The sequence below is a fragment of the Tiliqua scincoides genome, chromosome 6 (assembly GCF_035046505.1).
Source record: "Tiliqua scincoides isolate rTilSci1 chromosome 6, rTilSci1.hap2, whole genome shotgun sequence".
Taxonomy (NCBI): domain Eukaryota; kingdom Metazoa; phylum Chordata; class Lepidosauria; order Squamata; family Scincidae; genus Tiliqua; species Tiliqua scincoides.
The window spans coordinates 66,558,322-66,579,759 of record NC_089826.1 but is presented as its reverse complement, the minus strand read 5'-3'; the positions used below and the strand labels follow the sequence as shown (position 1 = coordinate 66,579,759).

The 21,438-nt window shown below is 43.7% G+C and overlaps 1 protein-coding gene across 1 annotated transcript in view; it reads left to right on the top strand.

Annotated features, from left to right (window-relative positions):
- The window catches only part of KIT (KIT proto-oncogene, receptor tyrosine kinase), a 74,126-nt gene that overhangs the window by 11,854 nt on the left and 40,834 nt on the right, over positions 1-21,438 (top strand). The window contains exon 2 of the mRNA XM_066631933.1: positions 15,746-15,994. Within this exon, the coding sequence (XP_066488030.1) occupies positions 15,746-15,994 (249 nt within the window). The remainder of the gene's footprint in view (positions 1-15,745; positions 15,995-21,438) is intronic.

Sequence of the window (21,438 nt, the reverse complement as noted above, 5' to 3'; positions counted from 1 at the left end):
TCTGACCTCCTAACACAGAAGTAGCTGATGATGATGTCATTGCCAGTTACCTCGGGTGCTATTTCAGATAGGTGGACCATATGAAATGGTACGATGGAGGACAAACCTTGAGAAACACTGTTCTAAATAGTTAAAGTTCTCAGAGCGAGTTTAGTTATATTACCCTTTTCTGTTCAGTATTTTTGACATTGGGGTAGATTGTGGGGGCATCCTATTGTATCTGCAGAACACTTGCCATAGCACGATTGCTTGTGTAACTCAACAGGTTGTTTTCCATCAGTGTCTAGCCTGGAAAGAGGTAGGGCATGGAGGTGATGTTCGTCCATTCCTTGTTTATGCCCAGTATTTGGTTTTCAAAAGTATGCTGCCTAAACATTGAGATTGCATTTCTGGCTATCATGACTATTTAGCAACTTACAACGCAATCCTGCCTTACGCAGGAACAGGCAGGCCAGGAGACCTGTGCTGTATCCAGCATAAGATAGGGGCCCAAAGTAGCTCTGCTGGAGGTAAGGGGAAACTCTTCCCTTTACCCCTGGGTAAGCCACCACAGCCCCAATGGGTCTCCTTGGACTTGTGCCACCTCCGGAGGTGGCATAAGTCTGAGGAGAGTGGAGTGACTTGCAGCCGCTCTGGTTGAGAACAGCGACTAGGATCCAGCATATCTCCCGCTCCCCGCCTGCCCCCTGGACCCTCTACCTGCCCTCCCCCTGCTCCGGAACACCTCCTCCCCCCCACCCTCCCCAGACCCTTGCAACTGTGGATTCAGGAATTGCTACAGCATTTGGGTTTCTTTAGTCTAGAAAAGAGGCGCCTGAGGGGGGACGTGATTGAGACATACAAAATTATGCAGGAGTTGGATAGAATAGATAGAGGGATGTTCTTCTCCATTTCACACTGCACTGGAACCAGGGGACATCCTGGTTGAGTATCAATAACATTGAGTGTCAGCATGAACAGACACCAGAAAATATTTCTTTACCTAGTGTGAAATTAGCCTGTGGAACAGGATGTAGTCTTGCCACAGGATGTGGTGATGGCATCTGGCCTAGATGTCTTTCAAAAGGGTCAGGACAGATTTCTAGAAGAAAAGTCCATCAGAGGTTACAAACCATGATGGGTATGTGCAACCTCCTGGTTTTAGAAGTAGGCTACCTCAGAATGCCAGGTGCAAGGGAGTGGCAACAAGATGCAGGTCTCTTGTTACCTTGTGTGCTCCCTGAGGCATCTGGTGGGCCACTATTGGATACAGGAAGCTGAACTACTGTAGATGGGTCTTGACCTGTTCCACTGGGGCTCTCCTTATTATGCAAAGGCAAACTGTACAGTAGGTCCTGATAATTCTTTTGTGTGTTTGCATGTGTGTGAGAGATGAAACTCTGTGAGTGAAGAGACGGAGCAAAAATACCCCCAACACTTTTTTCTCCCTCTCCTCAGATTTGGGTATAATGAACATGCAACTCTGTGCTTAACTTCATTGCAGTTTCACTAAAATGATTTAGTGACATAAACCGATTATGAGCGTAACTGATTATGTTCAGTTAGTCACATAATCAGCTACACATTTTTAAAGGCTGCATTTCATGCCACGATCTGTGTTGCATCTATCAACTGAATACATAATTAATCAGGGTTAGCGCTAAGCATCCGGGACTGGTATTCCATGTAGTGCTTGTTGAACAAGCGTTTATGTCTGTTTTCCTGTTTCTTTTCTATTTGAACTCTCTGACATTGGGAAAACCTCATCAGGCAAACCTTGATTTTGAAGAATGGAACTGCAAAGAACAAGCAACTTACAGCGCAATCAAGCAATCTCATCAGGCAAACTATACTGTATAGTCTTTTTTTTAAGTTTGTTCTGTCCTGCATGGACATTGGCTGCTCTGTGAATGAAATTCAGGAATTTAGCTTGGAATTTAATGGCTTTAAATCTATTACATTTGTTGTTGGCTGCGCCGGTGGGATGTTTCTCTTTGGAAGCGTGTCAAATGAGTGTTGCTTGTTGGAAGGAGAGATAACAAAGGGATTCGGATGTGCTTTGCCTTTTCTTTCCTCTGAGTTGCACTCTTGGCAGTATATGGGAGCAGATGTTCCTTATGGCATCAAGTGAACTTGGAAAAACAAAGGTCTGTTGAAAATACAAAACTGGGGGCAGGAGATCTGGTCTAGAGGGTAGAGCCTACGTTAGCCCAAAGATAACATCAGAAAGTCGCCAGTTTGAGGACACCGGCAGCTCCCTGAATGGCTGAGAATGAGACCTTGAAGCAGCGGACAAGCCGAGCTGAGTGATTCCACCTGCTCTTGGTGTGAGCGAGAAGCGTCTTGGCTGCCCTCCAGGTGAGAGATGGAACTGCTTGTCAGCCTGTGTGGGAGGCCAGAAGTGAGACCAGACTAGGAAGATCCATTCTGAAATGTTGGTTCTTGAAAGAGAGAACCTCTATCCCTTGAGGGATTTAGAAATGCCTGCCTATGTAAGCCACCTTGAATAAAGTCAGAGGAGTAATCCGATGACCAGAAAGGAAGTATAGAAATACCTAGTTATTATTTAAAAAAAAAAATACAAAACTGGGAGAACAAGAACACGTTGGTTCTAATATTCAGCATCTTCTCTGAAACACATTTGTGGTTTAGTATCCAGAAATTCAGGTGAATATCAGCATAAGCTGAATAATGTAAATTGATTGTCTGGACTGGACCATGGAAATATTGCTTTAAAGGATCTTGGAGATGAGAAGTTCCTTACATTTAAGAATTTGCTGGGAAGACATCACACTCATAGAGCAGGGATGAAAATTCATATATTTTACTATTAGCTGTGTTCTTCAGACAAATGAGCATTTCCTCCGTGTAGGATCTTTATATAGAGTATCGGTTTCCTGTTCTGCTTCCACTATAGAGGGAAAAAGTACTGACCTTGGGTTGACTTTATAATTGACACGAAGAATTTAAGAGCCCAGTCTTATCCTTTTCCCCACCATAGCATGCAGCCATGTCAAAAGGAGCTGTTTAACACTGCTCCCCCAATATACCACTTGCCACTGCGCTATCCTCGGAGATACCACTGGAAGTAACTGGTGATGACATCATTGCCAGATACTTCCAGATTTGGATACCACAGCAGCAGGCTTCCAAGGTCAGTTAGAGGCTCAGGGCAGGCGAGATTTTTCTTGCACTCGAAAACTGCACACTAGAGCTCTATCCGCCAGCTTGAGCTTCCTATTGCTGTTGGAAGCTCCCTTTGCGGTCTCACTGCCAGGTGGTGGGTGCTGTGCATACCTCCCAGCACTGCCCAGCATACCACTGGTGGTACACATACTACTGGTTGAGAACTGCTGCTGTTTGCTATTGGAGGGGAGCAGATTGGGAGTCTTGGGAGGGAAAAGGGAAAGTATGAGGAAATGGCATTTGAGAATAAACTGTGAAATTATTTAAACAAGGATAAAAATATGCATGAGGAATTCTAGCAGGGGGTTGGACTAGATGATGCTGAAGTTTCTTTTCAACTATATCATTCTATGATTCTATAATAAGTGGACCTGTGATATCTGTGTATTGCAATGCTAGTCATTCAGGGATTTAATTCTTAGCTAATTAAATAAGGCCAACATTTCCAAATGTTGCCTGAGAATCTGTGGATTCGTCTCATCAGTTTTGCTGGGTAATTGTTAGAGTACAGGTGGTGTGTAGTAGTTATTAGTGTAGCGTAATGTGATGCCCATTGTTATATAGTGGGTCCATGCAAATAAAGGAAGGCATAGAGATAGCTCAATATGTTTATTCCATCTTCAGAACAGGACCTGGCAATGAATCTGAATGAATCTGACACAAGGCAAACACCCCTGGCTTTTATACCCTTTAGCTCCGCCCAGACTCCCCATGATTGGTGCAATTGAAACATTAACTGGAGAGCCATTCGGATGGTAGGATTTCGATCCACCACCCAATTGGCCAGCCAGAAGTCTGAGCCAATCAGTTATGCAGGATTTCGATCCTGCATAACTTGCATATATAACACCCATATTGAGGGTTTTGTATTAGCGGTTGGTCGTCTTAGAAGAAATGTGAAAACACTTGAAATAGTGCTCTTTACTACTGATGCTAAAACAAGATACACTGGATCCACACCATGCTCCTAAAGTATGTTTGATGCACCATGATTTGAATATTATTACCAGAAGTAGTAATAATAATTATTATTACTTCTGGTGGTAATAATAATAATATGGTGACATTGAGGTTAATTTCATTTGGAATTTTTTGTGTTGTGGATAAGACAGAAGAGTTTCTGGAATGGAACCAAGATCTGCTGTATGGTAGCGGGGTTTGGATTCAATCCACAAATAGTGTATAAAGGTGAGTGATCCGCATGACCTAGGACAGTTCCAGAACAGTGCAGTGCAAAGTATCTGTCTTGCATATGACAAGTCATCTGATATGACAAGGAAATGGTGATGGCAAATTCTTTCCTTGTCACAACAAAGACCTTCAGGCATGGTGGAGACATCTAGTAGTGGCAGTGAGGGACAATACTTTTACTGAACTGCACTGGAGGCTATTGGGGCCATGCAAAACTAACAAATAGAATAACCGAACCATGCTGCTGTGGTTTTGGGTGGCACAGAATAGAATCAATCTACTTTTCAGTGAATGAGTTGCATCACTCATCCATACAGAATTAACTTGGCCTGCTTTCTGCCAGGATATTTTGAGGCTCCTGTAGAAAGCCTCGTAAATGCAAAAGGCCCTTTCCTGTCCTGTTAAAAAGTTTAGTTGTAACCACTGCTTCAAGGCAGCTCTAGAAAATGCTCATTGAGACGTTCCAGATTTATTTCAGTTCAAGCCCAAAAAATAGCCTCATCCACAATGTATACGTTGTTTGAAGTGTAGAGTTGCAGATGTGTGATGAGATTGGGAATGAGTCATGAACTGCCTTGTCCATTTCCCAAAATAAGGATTTGTTAGTTTCCAAAACTAAAAGAGAGGAGCCTTTGACTACCTGACGCAATAGAATCAAATGGAGATTCCTCACAAAGAGATGTCTTCAGTGGTTGACTCAAATAGTATTTGAATTAGTAACATTTTAATCACTTGCCATTCTCAAAGAGAGGCTAGATTCTGATCTCCACTATTCCAGGGATAGCAGTGTGATAGCTTTGAAAGGAAAATGCTTCCTATGCCTTTGTGTTCATGGCGTATGGATTGACTTTAAACCCACTGTTTGTTTAAAGAGAACTGATGTCAAGAGAGAACTGATTACAGACAGAACATTTTCCCACAAGTGCCTTGGTATTTAAATGCAGTAGTAAATCTTGATGAATATAAAACTTAATTTTACTGTGTTAGAGCATTTGGTTTCTTTTTTAGTTAAAGATGTTTTACACGTTATTAAAGTTACTTACAAAAGAAATAATATTGGAATAAATAATACACGTGGGATATTGTCATCTTTATACAGTTGTATACAGTTCCATTCCTAGAACCCCTGCAGATGCTGAAACAGATCAATAATAATCAAATCAAATAATCAAATCCGCTGGTCTTGGCATCCAACCCTCTGAATGAAGCTGCGTTGAGATCTGATCAGGCCCAACCTGAACCCTCCGGATATGACCAGACCTGTGCCCCAGTTGCATCCAGAAGGTGTTGTGAGGGCCGAAAATAGTCACAGTTTTCATCCAGTAGCACAGCTCTGGTCACTTTTGGAGGGTTCAGGTGATACTTGTTTGGGGCTCAACACAGGTCAGGGGACAGGGAACAATGCAGGTCAGATCCTCAGATGATCAGGCACCACCTGTACTGAATATATGGAAGGATCATTTTACACTTGAAGATCATATATCTGGGTATAAACTTTTTTTTACAGAAGTACAGTTAAAGTATTTTCAGACATTACCTTAAGCAGGAGCAGGAACTTTGGGGAAACCAGGAAAGCACCTGAAAGCCCCTCTCCCACCTCCACTCCCATGCTGATGCTGATTCTTAATCATGAAGAGACTGTATACCAGGAACAGGATTTGCCATTGTAAACAAATGCTGTACTTGGGATGGGCAGGGGAGTGGCATCTTCAAGCATGGAGGCAGGTCTTTTCAGGCATGCTGTTGGTTCCCCTGGCCATGTGTTGCTATCCCTGGCTAAGGTGAAGGTTGAAAAGGGCTACGGAACTACTTTTAGCCATATATACCTATGTGATTTGACAGCCGATGGCAGTGATTTTCAGCCTTTTTCATCTCACGGCACACTGACAAGTCACTAAAATTGTCAAGGCACACCATCAGATTTTTGACAATTGACAAGGGTGCACTGTGCTGCCAGCAGGGGGCTCACATCCCCCAATGGGCCTACTAATAAATTACCCCCTCCGAAACTCTCATGGCATACCTGCGTATTTTTGATTTTTCTCTGTAAACCACTTTGTGAACTTTTTGTTGAAAGGCAGTATGTAAATACTGTTGTTGTTGTTGTTGTTGTTGTTGTTGTTGTTGTTGTTAATAATAATAATATTACCACCATTTGCAGCACACCAATGTGAAAATTGCTTGTGTGACACACCGGTTGAAAATAGCTTGTCTGTGGTTATATTTTTATTCTTTTTAAGCCTCTAATGATGAATGAACTATTCTTGTTTCAACTTGAAACTGGGCTCAGCAAACAACTATTTTCCAAAAGCATTGAAAAAATAACTTGGACCCTATTGAATTCCTAATAGCATCACCAGAAGCAGAATGGGATCCAAATGCCTATCCCAGCTCCCTCTGGAGACCTTGTCCCACTCTGTACCCTTCCCAGTTATGAAGATGTGTTTGCTGGGATCTCCTTTCTTCAGTGGCACCTTGAGCATGACAACAACATGCCAAATTCCCTGGAAACTACATGTCCCAAGAGTCCATATTTTTGTTTGTTTATTATATTATGTACTTAGCAGTACCTTCAGTGCAAGAAGCCCTAGGGCACATAGTTTTTTTCATACTAAGGAGTTGAATGATTTGCAAAAGTTTTATTTTCCAGGATATCTGGCTTTTCCAGGATATTGGCGCTCTCAAGGTTTGAGAGAGGTAGGCATTCATTCAGAAATCACATTCCAAGCTGGTGAAGAATTCCCAGGGTCATGGTGCTTGATTCAGAATACAGCTTAGCATTATGGGTTGTAGAAACCAGTATTCTGAGCCAGGAAAATCAAACTTCAGTAAAACAGACATAACTTTCAGAGTTGTGCTTTGCTGTCACTTGTTCTGAGCCATCTGGGCTCAATATTGAAAGGTTCCCTAAGCTAAGACGTCCTCTCAGACTTTTGGGTGATTTTACTCAAGGGCAGCCCAATCCTGAGCTGCCCGACACCCAGGGCTGCAACAGCACAGAAAATGGCTGCTGCTGCATCCTGAGTGCAACCTGGGCAGCCCCGGCAGCTTCTCGGGAGAAGGGGACTTCCATCCCCTTCCCCTGCGTAAGGCAAGAAGCCCGACAATGGAGCTACTCGATTCTACAGTGACCCAAGGGTCGGCAGAGAATCAAGAGCATCCGTGTTGGGTGGGCGACCAGAATGGGGGAAGAGTGACTGCAGGAAAGGGTGATAGGATCCAACATGCGCTACTGGCAGTGGATCCATCCTGCAGCCTCACCATCCACTATTATGCCTCCTCTCCACCTCCATTCTGCCTTCTATCATCCCCTCCCACCTCTTCCACTGACTTACATGCTCCTGCGGGTGGTGGGGGAGCCTATAACACATGTGGGAAGGCTCCAGCCTTCCTACGGGCATCCCGGCAGCACACTGGGAAAAATACTTTATGGTGCTTTTGCAGGAGTTAGCGCTGGTGGACAACACTTGTTCCGCCAGCTCTAAAGCTCAGTAGGATTGGTCTGTAAGAAGACTCTGTCTTATGTATCCCCCACATAGGTGAGATAGAAAACAGAGCCTCTGATGCTGTTCTTAAACTTCAGGCAGGTTTCTGTGGAAGCTTCCTCATACCAAGTCCATGCATTAGTGCATCTACCTCAGTGTGGTGGACACTGACTGATGGTGATTCTTTGGCATTTCGGGCAGGAATTTTTCTCTGTCCTACCTTAGGGGAGGCCAGGGATTGAATCTGGACGTTCTGCATGCAAAGCAGATTCTCTGCCACTGAGGTACACCCTCTCCCTTAAGGCGGAAGTAGACAGCCTGAGGTATAATGATCCCAAGTAATTTACAGCTTTAAAGGTTAAACCCAGCATGTTAAATTGAGCCAGGAAATGAATAGGCAGCTAGTGGAGGTGGCATCTGATACTTACGTTCTGTACCATTGCATGACCGACCGACACATGCCAAAATCCCTCTTCTGCCTAACTATTAAAGGTAAAGGATCCTTGTCATCCTTTGCATTTGGGTCATGTCACCTGATCCGAAGGGCTTCTCTGAACGGTATTAATTGGGAAGGACATTATAGGGAAATTAGGAAGCAGTTTAGGAACTGTGAAAGAAAAATCAAGCATTTCCACTTCTCTCATCACCATGCTGCTGTTATGGGAGAAGCCATACCCTTCCAAGTGTCTTATGCCCTGCTGGTATTAAAGACTGACCCTTTTTGAGGCCAGTCATTGTCAACTGTAGTTGAGAGACAATATTAGCATCCTTTTGTCCTCAATTGAGTTGTGTGGATTATTTTAATCTGCATGTTTTATTCATTGTTTCATTTTTCTTGAAATACGATATTGCAGGGGAGGAAAAAAAAAAAGAATCCAGAGACAGGAAAATAGCAACAGTAGAATAATTATGCCGTTATTGCTATTTTTTCGCCTTCTTCTAAAGGCTTTATCTATGAGCATCAGTATATCTTTAATGAAACTTCAATATCTTGATTAAATTGCTGCCAGCACTGGAGGTAATTAGCATTCGTATTGCCAAGAAGGCTGCACTTTCTTATTCAATTCGATATTTTCTAAATGGCTGTCGATTCAAATTGTGGTGTTGGGGAAGAATGCTCTGTGCTTTGCAGCTTTCGTGCTTGCCTTTTATTGACGCTTCTTTCTTATAGGAATCCAGAAAACATCACCTCCTAGCCTCATCACACATTGCAAGACACATTGCTTTAGCATGACAGCAGAGACAAAAGCTAATGTACTTTTCAAAGTGCTCCCCAATATGAGTTGGGATAGTGGTGGGAGCCCTAATCCATTAAGCAAATTGTCCAGGAAAGGTTATGATAAATGAAAATCTACACACTTGAGTAATGAATATTCCATTAGTCTGTGCTTTGATCCATTTTAATTGTTCCAGCTTAATTTCATATTTTGTATACTTAAATATATAATGGTTGCAAAATGAAAACAAAAAATTCACAGTGGGAGCAATTAGTTGAGTAGCCACATGTTAAACTAGAAGGAAAATGAGTATTTTTAGAAAGCAGCATCAGTGTTTTAGGTTTGTATACTTGACAGACATTCTCGGTAGGCAGCTCTTGGCTGGAGCAAAATCCATGGGGCACATTCCAGCCAAAGTGAAGTACTTTTGAGGTGCCTTGATTTGAATGGGAGGGTGTAAGTAAGCCAGTCTTGCACATTAATGTTATTTCACTGCAACTGTAAATTTACTCGCTGAAAACTTTTACTAGCAAACCTGCCCAGAGATACCTGTGCTTGATCTTTGTGGTACACTTTGGTGACCTGACTGTTGTAGCTTATTATACAGACTGGGAGGAGGTTGTAAAACCAAAGTTGTGTGCCTTGCATTTACTGACACAATACCTTGGCTTAAGAATTCTGCTTTCTTTCGCTCCTTTCTGACTCCCAATTTAGCTTTGTTACCTGTGTTGGCTGTGTCCTTTCTGAATAGGCAAGGATTTAAACAACTGCATCTGTGAACTTCTTGTGCCCTAGTGGTTGGTTGGTTGGTTGGAACTTCTTGTGCCCTGGTGGCTGCTTTCAGTATTTACTCTTTTAAAATCTATTACAACGGTCAGCATGGAAGCCTCACTTACCTGCAATATTCCAGTAGGACAGCAAAATTATTTTAGGTAGATTCCAGCAAGTGATTATACCATGGATAGAACTTTCACATCTCACATCACCACTGATTCTGTTTAGTAAATGGATCAGTCTGTTACAGCCCAATCCTATCCTTGCAATACAATGATGGTTTTCTTGATATCCATCATAATGTGTGGGCACAAGCCACTCCAACCTCAGGCTGATTGGTGCGAACAGTGCAGAAGCCTGCTGGCTATTCCTCTCTTCCTCGCTCCTCTTTGTCTCTGCCCTAGCTGTTTTGTATCATTCCTGCCACTAACCACTTGCCTCTTCCCCCCCTCTGTGCTCATGTGGCCACTAAAGAAGGCTCTGGTGGCCACATTTGACAAACCAAGGACTCTGTTTTTATGAATGCCATCACAATGTTTTCCCCCAAATTCGTATTGTCAGTTTTTTCCCCTAAGTCCATTGCATCTTGGCTTCTTGGTCTTTAGAGTTTTAAAGATAAAGGGATTAATGGCAAAAGAGAGGGAGAGATTATCATTATCACATTAACTTCACAGATGGCGTGAGTATCCTGTTTGGTAAACAATAGAGGTTCTCTTAATCCTGTCCCTTTATCTTCTCTCTGCTTAAGATTTTCCAAAGAAACCGCTATTGATCTGCAAACTTTAGAAGAGTTGGGTTAGGATTTGCAATTGTGAAGGATAATTGGCCTGTTTTGATGAGTCTTGCTAGCCTCTGAGGTTAGTTGTGCTTAATTGTGGCAACAAACTACTTTGTTCTGAAGGAAGAAAGAAAACTGGTTTGTGAAGACCTTGCAAGGCATGTGCCACTGTAAACAGTGCAGATATTGTGGTCTTTGTTGTTTTTCCTCTTCGACCTCTTGCACTAAGAAGGAACATCAGGGACCTGATCTTTCCAAAACTCTTCCTTTGCTTTAATGAGAAGACCAGGTGATGATCACCCCTGATAACATTGTCTTTGTTTAGGCATGTGTAAAAGACACAACAAAATGCAGCACAGGTGCAAGGCATGAGATGACAGTGTGAAGTTGGGGTACAGTGCCTGGCTGGCTCACAACTGAATGGCACCAATGTCTTGAAGCTCCAGTAACACTGTTCGATCATCTGCCTTCCATTATCAAAGTTTTAATTGTTCATGTAACAGTGGAGACAACAGCAATCAGATAGCAGGAATTGCTGTCGCCAGTAGTTCATCAGTGCAGTTAACTCCTTGTCAGCTGCAAATGCATGATATGTTTGGGATGGGAGGGAACTGATCTGGTCACTTACATTTGAGGCAGTAAATGGCTCCTGAGATCAAGAAACTACATGACACAACCACCCCCAAACTTCTGGTGCATCAGCATTGTAGACGCACTTCCAGCCCCTGCTTTCCCCACACAATCATGTAGTGTCCTCTCCCTTTTTGATACTGGAATTTCACGAGGGGAAGCCAAGTAAGCTCTTCGTGATTGATCATTAAGGCTGCAATGCTTCCTGCCTTCATACACATTCAATTTGTATTTAGGTGACGTTGGTTAAAATAGAACTATTAAGTTCATTTTAAGCGACATGCGAGATTGAACCCCCATTATATTTCACCGTATTATGATTATTATTATTTTACAATGCAATTGTATTGTGTCTGTAGCAAAAGAAAGATATAATGTGTTTGCTAAGGTTGCCCGTTGTATCTGTGCTATAACAATTGTGCAATATATTTATCAGCACTTTTCTCCATATTGCTTTTTTCAAGCTTTCACCATACTGTGAAACTTGCTTGTTTCTCTTGAATCATGTAGCAGTATTTGCTCTTCAGGCGCTGTACCTGTATTCTGTCTGCAGTGCGCTGTGCTCTGCCCAGTTGGATCTGGGCAGAGTAGTGTGAATGGATGTCCTTGTGCTACAAGGCTGCCCCACTGTGCTCCCCATTGCAGCTCCCTGAACTTACTGCTTCTGGGAATAGGGGACACTCTGAAATGGTGGAAGGAGGTAATTCATAGTACTTGGGTGGTGGTATCTTCCAGTTGTGCTACTCTTGATTTGTCCTTTATCATTGGAACTTGTCTTGGAGGAGCAGGAAATTGTATGTGGTTGACCCTATTGTACCTCGGGGTACAGTGGACACAATGGTGCCTGCTGGGACTGCAAAAATGGGGGGGTTGTCCAGCACCTGACAGGTCACAAAATATGGCTGGTGAGCTTTGGTAAGCTTTATTCAGCTTTGGTAAGTCACACACTGCACCCACTCCTCTGGATGCATTCATTGCACAGGCCTTGTGCACACTTGCTTGTCTATTGTGGATTGCCTCTCCATACATGGCATATGATTTTTAATAATTCTCCAGTGTTTTCTTTGGTTCTCCCTTTTCGGAAGACACCAGTGGACACATGATTACTGGCCCATGCTAAGCTCAGTCCTGTGACCGGGCATTCATGATTGTCAGGAGGCATAGTGTGCACTGAATACCTTGTTAGAGGTGCATACTGGCTTAGAAGAGAAGATGCATTGTCAGCGGAACAGTAGCCTTTGCGTGATTTGGGAATTGTATGAGCATATAGAGTGAAAGAAGACTATTGTTCCCTATGGATGCGAGAGCAGCAAATAAAAGGCCTGCCTGCCTGGAAACATAAGTAAATGTATAGTGTTTATATGACTCTTTAGCATTCAAACTGTCTGCTGTTAACATTCCTGTAAGAATAGCTGTGTTTAACGTGTGAATTTAAAATACATAGAAGAAATAAGTGTCTTCCCATTATAGTTGTGGACAACCTATTGATAAGGTGAGGTGGAACAACAGATTCACATAGCGGATTGGAGCAGGCAGCAGTTCATGACTGCCCACCACATCTGCTGGTCACCTCTCCTCACTATGCCTTGCTTAATGGGTGGTGGGGGTGCTGCCGTTTTCCAATTTCGCCCAGCTCCCTGGCATTTCAAAAGGCAGAGAGGGTGGGGATTGGAGGGAGGAAATGAAGTGGAGTTGTGGGCTAGAGTGATTGTAATGTAAATGAAATCTAGCATTTTCTGTTCTTTCTATTCCTCTCTCAATTGCTTGTTGTCTTAGGGCCCAATCCTATGCAGTGATTGCTGGATCACCTCTGGCGAGCACTGTCCCAAACGTGCCACAAGAGACATTTGCAGGTCTTTGTGCCGGCTGTGTGCCGGAGCTAGCCCAGGACCAGCAGGTATTGGGCTAGCCCTGGGGGATAGCCGGTGCTCTGCAGTCGCCCGAACTGCCAGGCAGCAGAGAGGTAGGTGAGTTTGAGGGGACGCAGGGAGAAGGTATTCAGGAGTGGGGGAGGTAGGTGGAGGGTGAGAAGAGGCATTCCAGGGGGAGGGAGCGTGTTGGCAAAGGGTGGGACTGGTTGAGCTTAGCTCCACCAGATCCTGAGCTCCGTGTCAGGCCACGTGGCCCAACATGGAGTTCTTTGATTCTGAGCCAGCCCAAGGGTTGCTGCAGAATTGAGTAGTCTTGTTGTGGGGCTACTTTCCTTACCTGGAAGAAGGGGACGAACATCCCATTCCCCCAAGGAGCCACCAGCAGCTGCATGGTTGTGTGTTGGATGCCGCCGTAGGCATTTTTGGCACCACGGCAGCCCCACGCTCCGGGCAGCTCAGGATTGGGCTGTCTTTTGAAATGAGAAATGAAATGAAAGGAGCAGATGAGCAGCAGAGGCAGAAAAAGGAGGTGGAAAGAAGGAAAGAATGGTCAGGAGGGGACTAGCGAGGGATTGCAAGGCTGAAGAATGTTGGAGACCTTGTGTATGGGAGTCTTGGAGAAGATAATGGGATGTGCAGGGAGAGATTGTGATGGTGAAGGGAAGAGTCTTCCAAAGGGGGGATTTGGGGGAAGATCAGGAGGTTGGGGTGGAGGGCATTTTGGGAAGAAGTAGTGTGTGGCGCACTATGCCACCTGCAAGGATGGGGGTGGGAGTGGTACACTTTGCCTTTGGCATTAATGGGGCTTGGACTGGGCCTGATCTTTGGTGCCCCTGGTTTGATATTATAAACGTTTTCCTGCAAAGTAATCATACTGAAGCATAGTGGGTCCATCCCCCCATCATTACAACTCTATGGGATAGGTTGTTGGGGTGAGAGATGGACCTGAGGTCACCCAGTTCACAGCATTCCCCTGTAGAACAGCCTCATTGCCAACATTGTGTGGGAAATTTACATTTACTGGACTGCTCTCTCAATAGCAGGGAAAGAATGGTACAACTAGGGCTATTGTTATCTGGCATTAGTATGGTGTGCCTGGCTTCTTCGTTACCTCCTTCATGCAGACTTGATGGGGCTGCATGATTTTTCAGTGTATGAACGAGAGCCCAATGAGTTTCGTGGCCTCCTTAGTTCAAATCCCATTCGAACTAAGCTTTCTGACAGCTTACAGGGGAGATGGAATATCCAGGCGGTCAGGACCACAGACAGCTCCTAGGCTGGGCCAGCCACACCAAGGAAGGCAAGCTTGGATGTTGTTCCAGGAGAGGTGTGACACAGACCGAAGGTTTAAGTAACTACTGAGAAGTGCAAGGTGCCTAGTCTGCCTTTTCCCCCTAGAAGCCTGCTGTTATCTAAAACAGTGATTCTCAATGTTTGTCCCCCACTTTGCATGGTCTGTCTATTGGAACTACCGCTGGAAGTAACTGGTGATGATGACATCACCAGTCACCTCTGGCTTGGAAGGCCAGATACGATGCAACAAGTGCCAGTAGGAGGCTTAGGGTGGATGGGAGGGAATTTTTGAGCAGGCAAAAAGCCCACGCACGAACTTTGCCTACTGAGTTGAACCTCCTACAACTGCTTGTTGTGTTTCTGGTCTCGCTGCCAGGTGGTGGGCACCTGGGGGTCCCACAGGTCCCACCAGCCACCACCTCCACTGGTACAAGTACCATTGGTTGAGAAACAAAGATTCTTGTCTGGTTTCACAGTGTACGAAGAAAATTCAGTCAGGAAGCATGGATTAGTAAAACTGTAATATTTTTGGTTATTCTTAATAAATAATATTGGAAATTAAATGTATATTCAATGTTTCTCAAACTGTGGATCCAAACCCACTTGGTGGGTCCCACAGAGCCTCCAATGAAAACACCAGTGATGGGGAAAGATCAGATAATTGCTTCAAGCCCCGAACCTATTCAAAAATCAGATAGCTGCTAATTGCTTTTCAAACAATTGAGCTCCTGCAGTTTGCAAGCTTGTGTAAATGTAGGGAGATAAATGTTTGAGCGTCTTTTTTCTGATGTGTTTTTTTTCCAAGTACATCAGTGACAGGTAGTGGGAACATGTGAAGGCTGGGGACCCAGTCCTATCCAGCTTGCCAGCACTGATGCAGCCATGCCAATAGGGCATGCACTGTATCCTGCAGTGAGGGGGGAAGTCACAAAGGCCTCCTTAAGGTAAGAGAATGTTTGTTCCCTTTCCTTGGGGCTGTATTGCAGCTGCATTGGCACTGGAAAGTTGAATAGGATTGCCCCCTGGGTCACTTAACTAAGCTTCTCAAGTCTTGAGGCTCTTTATTAGGTCTGCCTCACTACCAGAAATGGATCGAGGTTTTTTTGCAGATAGACTATTACTTGTAAGTAAATAAAAATATTATTTCTGTCTAGATCATGTTTTTTAAGTCTCATAAAGCTAGGTGTGTCCCAAGAGAGTGTCATTTTAAAACATGGGTCCCACAGTTGAAAAGTCTGGGAACCACTGATATATGACAAATGCAATATAATTTTTTTAAAAATAAAAAAGTTTAATAAGAAAATGAACCAAACACTAATCACGAAATTTTATTTTTGACAGGTGGCACAACGCCTTTTATTACTCCATTAGAATCTCCTGTGGTTGTGAATAGTGGGCAAGAATTAAAGCTGGTATGTATTGACCATGGCCCAGTGATGTGGACTTTTCATAGTGTGGACTTCTACACAGCGTCAAGGAAAGTCAAAGGGAGAGAATTTGTCAAAACCAGTGCAAAACCAAGTGACACAGGATTGTACACATGCATAAACAAAGAGAACTTAAACAGCTCCGTTTATGTTTTTGTTAAAGGTAAGTGTTTTTTTCTCCCCCTTCTTACTCTAAGAGGATGTTCTGTACAATGTTGCAGGGATGAAGGTTTTGGTTCATGCTTATATTTACACTGGACATTTTGTACACAGCACAAAATATCAAGATGTTGACATAAAGTGTGCCCCATGATGTTGGTGTGCACCATGGTAGGTATGATGTCTGCTTAAGTGCTGAAGTGTGCTGCTTTTGGCCTGACCCTGAATGTGTGAACTGGCTGTATTGAAGATCGCTGCATTGGAGGTGATATTGAGTGATAGAACTTTGGTGACTGTAATGTTGGTTGATGGCCCGGCCACCTATGCAGGTTATCGACTAATGTCATTTTCAAGCATGTATTGTTTGTCCAGCCAGATTCAGCTGGTAGCTACAGCTGATAGCTGCTGACAGCTGCCTGGTGACTCTGACATCTGCACAGAGAGGGTCTAATTTGAGCCAGGGCTCAACTTTGAACCTGTTTTAGAGTGACGGGTTTCGAACACATCATTATGAAGAAGCAGCAAAGGCAAAAATGTGTTTGGGCAGCTGAAGTTTGCCTGCCCCTTTGCCACTGGATAGCTACAGCTTGCTGACATATCTGGAATTGGAAGCAAGATGACAACTTCCAGTCAAACTTGCGCTCCCAAGCCTCTCCTTCAAAACATTACCTGTGGGATTTGTGTTCAGCTACATGTCTCCAAAGAGACTCCTTTAAGATATGACTATAGCAGTTACTGAAGTTTAGGCTATGGCTGGCTCCCTCAGCAGATGGGAAAGATGCAGCCCTTGTGAGGACAAAACCTCCCTTAGGACTGACAAGAAAGAAAGGGAGCTGAGAAACTGGAGGATGGGCTCCTAATGGGTCCTCTGGCACCCCCAGCAGCTGTTCTCTGGGCCTTTATAGTACCAAAGGGATTTTTGGAAACACTGATGAAAGTAAATAGCATATTTTGCCATAACTTCTGTCATCTTTTGCTGCTGATATTTAAGGGTTGGTTCACACACGCATCCACATAATTTGATTTCTTATTACTTGATTACTTAACAAATGGTGATTGGCAGTTGAATATGAGAACTTTGCTTTTGTCTTGTGAGATGATCATGGATATCCTGTTTGCAGTCTTAAGTGACGTGCTTCATTTACTTCTGTAGGTCATCAAGTGATGAACATGTGTGTGTGTGTGTGTGTGTGTGTGTGTGTGTGTGTGTGTGTGTGTGTGTGTGTGTGTGAAGCCATCTTACGGCCCAGTCCTATTCAGACCAAAGTGTGCGGGGGGGGGGGTTACAATAGCAGTTTGTAAAACGGCTGTCGTAAAATGGCTTCTGTGCATACCACCAGAGACCATTTTGAGTGTGCTGCTGCAACCAGGGGTAGCACAGGAGGCCTATCAGCAGAATTCTTACAGGACTTGCCTGGCCCGTGTGGTCCTAAGAACATAAGAACAGCCCCACTGGATCAGGCCATAGGCCCATCTGGTCCAGCTTCCTGTATCTCACAGTGGCTCACCAAATGCCCCAGGGAGCACACCTGATAACAAGAGACCTGCATCCTGGTGCCCTCCCTTGCATCTGGCATTCTGACATAGCCCATTTCTAAAATCAGGATGTTGCACATACACATAATGGCTTGTAACCCGTTGTTACCAAAAAGGCTGCTTTGTTTAGGGGAATTAGTATATTAGCCTTTTGGAAACTTTTTGGGACCATAGGCTGGATAACAAGACAGCGTAGAGCAAAGAGATCCCTTGCCTAGCTCAATGAGGAGACTGGGAGAAAGGTAACTTTCAATCAAAGGATTATATTTTTATTGCAAAAACACACAAAGGTAAACATAATACACATGGATAATTGATAAGTATAGATTTCTAGTACTTGTGTATAGTGTACCTAGCTAGTGGTGGCTGCATGTGCTATGTATTTGGGTGCATCCGAAAAGGAATCAGAAAGGGATAGGGTGTAGGGAAGTATTTAGGGGTTCCTTAATCTGCTAAACCCAGTTGCTGACTAAAGATGGGGGAGAAGGGAGGAATAGATAGTGAAGAAGGGAGGGAGTTTAGACGCAAGATATATTTATCTGTCCGGTTGGGGTGCAGTTGGAGGAAGAGTCCCGTGTAGGACCACTCCCGCAGGAGGGCAATCAGAGAGAGAGACATGTGCTCTGAGTTCTCTCTTATAAGAGTTGTCTTTGACCTGGAAGTTGACCTAAACTGACCGGAAGTATCCCAGAGCTGTGCACATGCTCAGTATACACCCAGGTGAAAGAAAGGTGGAAGGGTCCAGAAATCAGCTATCAGCAAAGCCTGACTCTGGGGGAGGGGCAGTCTGCCTAAGGTGCTTAAGAGTACAACAAAAGAACAATAGACCTTTTCCTCTGGAGGTGCAGGCTTGTTTTGCATAATCAGGAGGCATTCCTAGACTGGAGGAGGGGATGCAATCACAACTTGTGACCTTTACCAGGTTTTTGGAATTGGGCTTGTTTGCTTGGCCTGTATGATATATACAAAATCACAACTTGGAAGGGAAAAAGGGGATTTTCACGTAACACCGTAATGGATTTTTCCTCCAGAAACTTGTCCAATCCCCTTTTAAATAATAATACTAATAATAATACAGGTATTTATATACCGCCTTTCATGGTCGTCAGATTTCTCCTCAGACTTTATTTCAAGGCGGTTTACACAGGCAGGCTATACTAAATCCCTATAGGGATTTTTACAATTGAAGAAGGTTTTGTCTTTCAAGAACTACAACATTTCAGATGGATCCTTTTATGATCTGGTATCAAATTCTGGCCTCCAGTTTCCTCCCACGCAAGCTGACAGTCCTTCATATCTCACTTGAAGGGCGGCCAAAGAGCAGATGGAAAAACTCGACTCAGCTTGTCAGCTGCTTTAAGGTCTTGCCATTCACGGTGCCGGTGGCCTCGAACTGGCGACCTTCAGGTGTTATCTTCAGGCAAACGGAGGCTCTACCTTCTAGACCAGACCTCCTGCCCAGGCATCCAGGCCAGATGCCATCACCACATCCTGTGGGAAAGAGTTCCACAGACCAACCACACATCTGGTCCTGTCCAGATGTAACCAGCATGAAGTCCACCCATCTACAGGGAAGTGATATCTGTGCTGCATCACTTACGTAGGTATCGGGCATTTCTCAGGTCATGTTACTTGATTGAGACCACTCCAGAGAAATATCCTGAGTCCATGTAACTATGGAAGCTTCAGTTTGGACAGAAAGTCCCTCCTGCATAAGATATCTTCTTCACTTAAGGAACAAACTGCTCTATGCATGTAAATGGCTGTAAATAGAGAGCTAGGATGGTGTAGTAGTTCTGGTATTGGACGTATACCTTGAAGACTAATGTTCAAATCCCTGCTCAGCCATAAAGCTTCATGGTGAGCTTGGACTATCTCTCAGTCTAACCTACCTCACAGGGTTGTTGGGAGGGCAAAAGAAAGGAAGGAACCATGTACACTACCCTGATCTCTTTGGAGGAAGGGTAGTATAGAATTGTGAAAAAATAGACGTGTTATAAAGCTGCTTTCTACCTCTCAAAATAATAAAAAATCCTGTTCATGCAGAAGCTGCAAGCACTTGTCAAGACCTGGGGCTGTGGGTTTAGGGTTATTTTAACGTTGCAGCAGATAGAATAAACCTTTGCTCCCAGTTAAGAATTTCTCTTTCAGTTCCATTTGTTAAAGAAGAATTAGACATCTGATCTCATAGCATTTTCTGAAAGAATCCCAATTTATGAATGAGATAGGAAAAGTTATTCATGGCATTGAACTAATGTGTGAATTTAACCACCAAGGCTACATTTAGAACACTGGTTTAACCAAACAGAAAGAAATCGAACTATGGTGGGAATTCTGATGCTGCGCGATCTTATTTCTCCCCCTTACAGTTTCCTGATAAACAGCAGGATGAGTGGCAAAGTGTAGGTAAAGTAATTAATTCATGTCCTTGTACTTAAAGAAAACACGCTCACCAGTTAATCAGTTATGTTCTCCCGGTAACCTAAAAATATCTCACTGGTTTCCAGGAGAGGAAATATACAATTCTAGTATTTCCTTTGGTCTCAGAGTCTGCATACAGTGTGCAACAAGTTACCTGCTTCTGGCTAAAAAGTCTCTCTCTGCTGGCCATGTGGTTCAAAAGCTCATGTCACAAGATTTAATACAGTTGGCCCACATCTTAAGCGAGAGTTATGTTCTGAGGTCAGTACATAAAGCCAAAATTACAAGTTGTTGAAACTGCCTTATATCCAACAAAAGTATACTGTCTCTTTTGAACTAAAAGAGACATGCAATAACTGAGGGAACAGCAGCTTCATTCTCCCCTTTCAAGCTGGTTCTTGGGCATGAACAGAGTAAATGGAATGGCGAATAGAATCACCTGCACTTAAACTTGTTTTTCTCTTTCTTTTTGGGGGGGAGGGAGCACATAATGCCAGGTACAGAGGAGGGTACCAGGACGTAGGTTGTGTCTTGTGTGCTCCCTGTAGCACTTGGTGGGCCACTGTGGGATACAAGAAGCTGGACTAGATGGGCCTTTGGCAGGCAAGAAGAGCAGGACTCTTATGTTATATACTTGAATCAGCGCAAATTAGTCATGCATAAGATGCCAGCCGTTTGTACTGTTCATTTAGTAGAAGTTCTTTCTGGACCTTGGAAACACAGAGGTTTTCCCCCTGACCTGATGTATCTGACCCAGTGGTTGGAATCAACTCTGTGTTATCAGAATAGTTGAGCCAGGTAGTAGCCAAAGGGTTGCACTTTTGACTTGCATGCAGAGGGTCTAGTCTTTGGGTCAGAAAACCAACTTGCTTGCATGCAGGTCCATTGGGCCATGACAGTTATTACGCCAGTGACATCAATAGATGAGACAGGCAGAGAGAGGGGAAACGTAGGAGGAAATTACAAGACAGAAGAATCTTGAAGATGAGGGGATAACAACAGCATCAGGAGGAAGGTTCAGTGAGACTCAGAGCATAGTTTACTGTTGATCCATTAGCTCGCTTGCTCATCCATTACTTCAGTTCTTTTCTCCAGGCTTGCACTTCTACGGTTACAGCTGGAGGTGGCTGTATCATATTTGGCGACGATCCCAGAAAAATATTTTCCAGTTTCTTGATTAGACAAGAAAGACTGTGATGATGATGATTAAAAATTGATAAGACTTGTTTTGTGCAAAGCTCTCAATTGCCTAAATCTGAAAACAAAAAGGATCTCCGAAGTGCTGTAAAATTCTCTGCAAGTGCCTGTTGCATTAGCTCTGCTGATTTGAGCTAAGGTCACATTTTCACAAGCCATTCATAGTAGAACTGCAAACAGCCAGGAAATGACCAGAGTTTAATTGTAAAGCCAAAAGTTGCTCACCGAGTGGATTACCAGTTCTTCATGTTCAGAGATAACATTCCTGTAAGGGCCGAACTAAACCAAATTAAT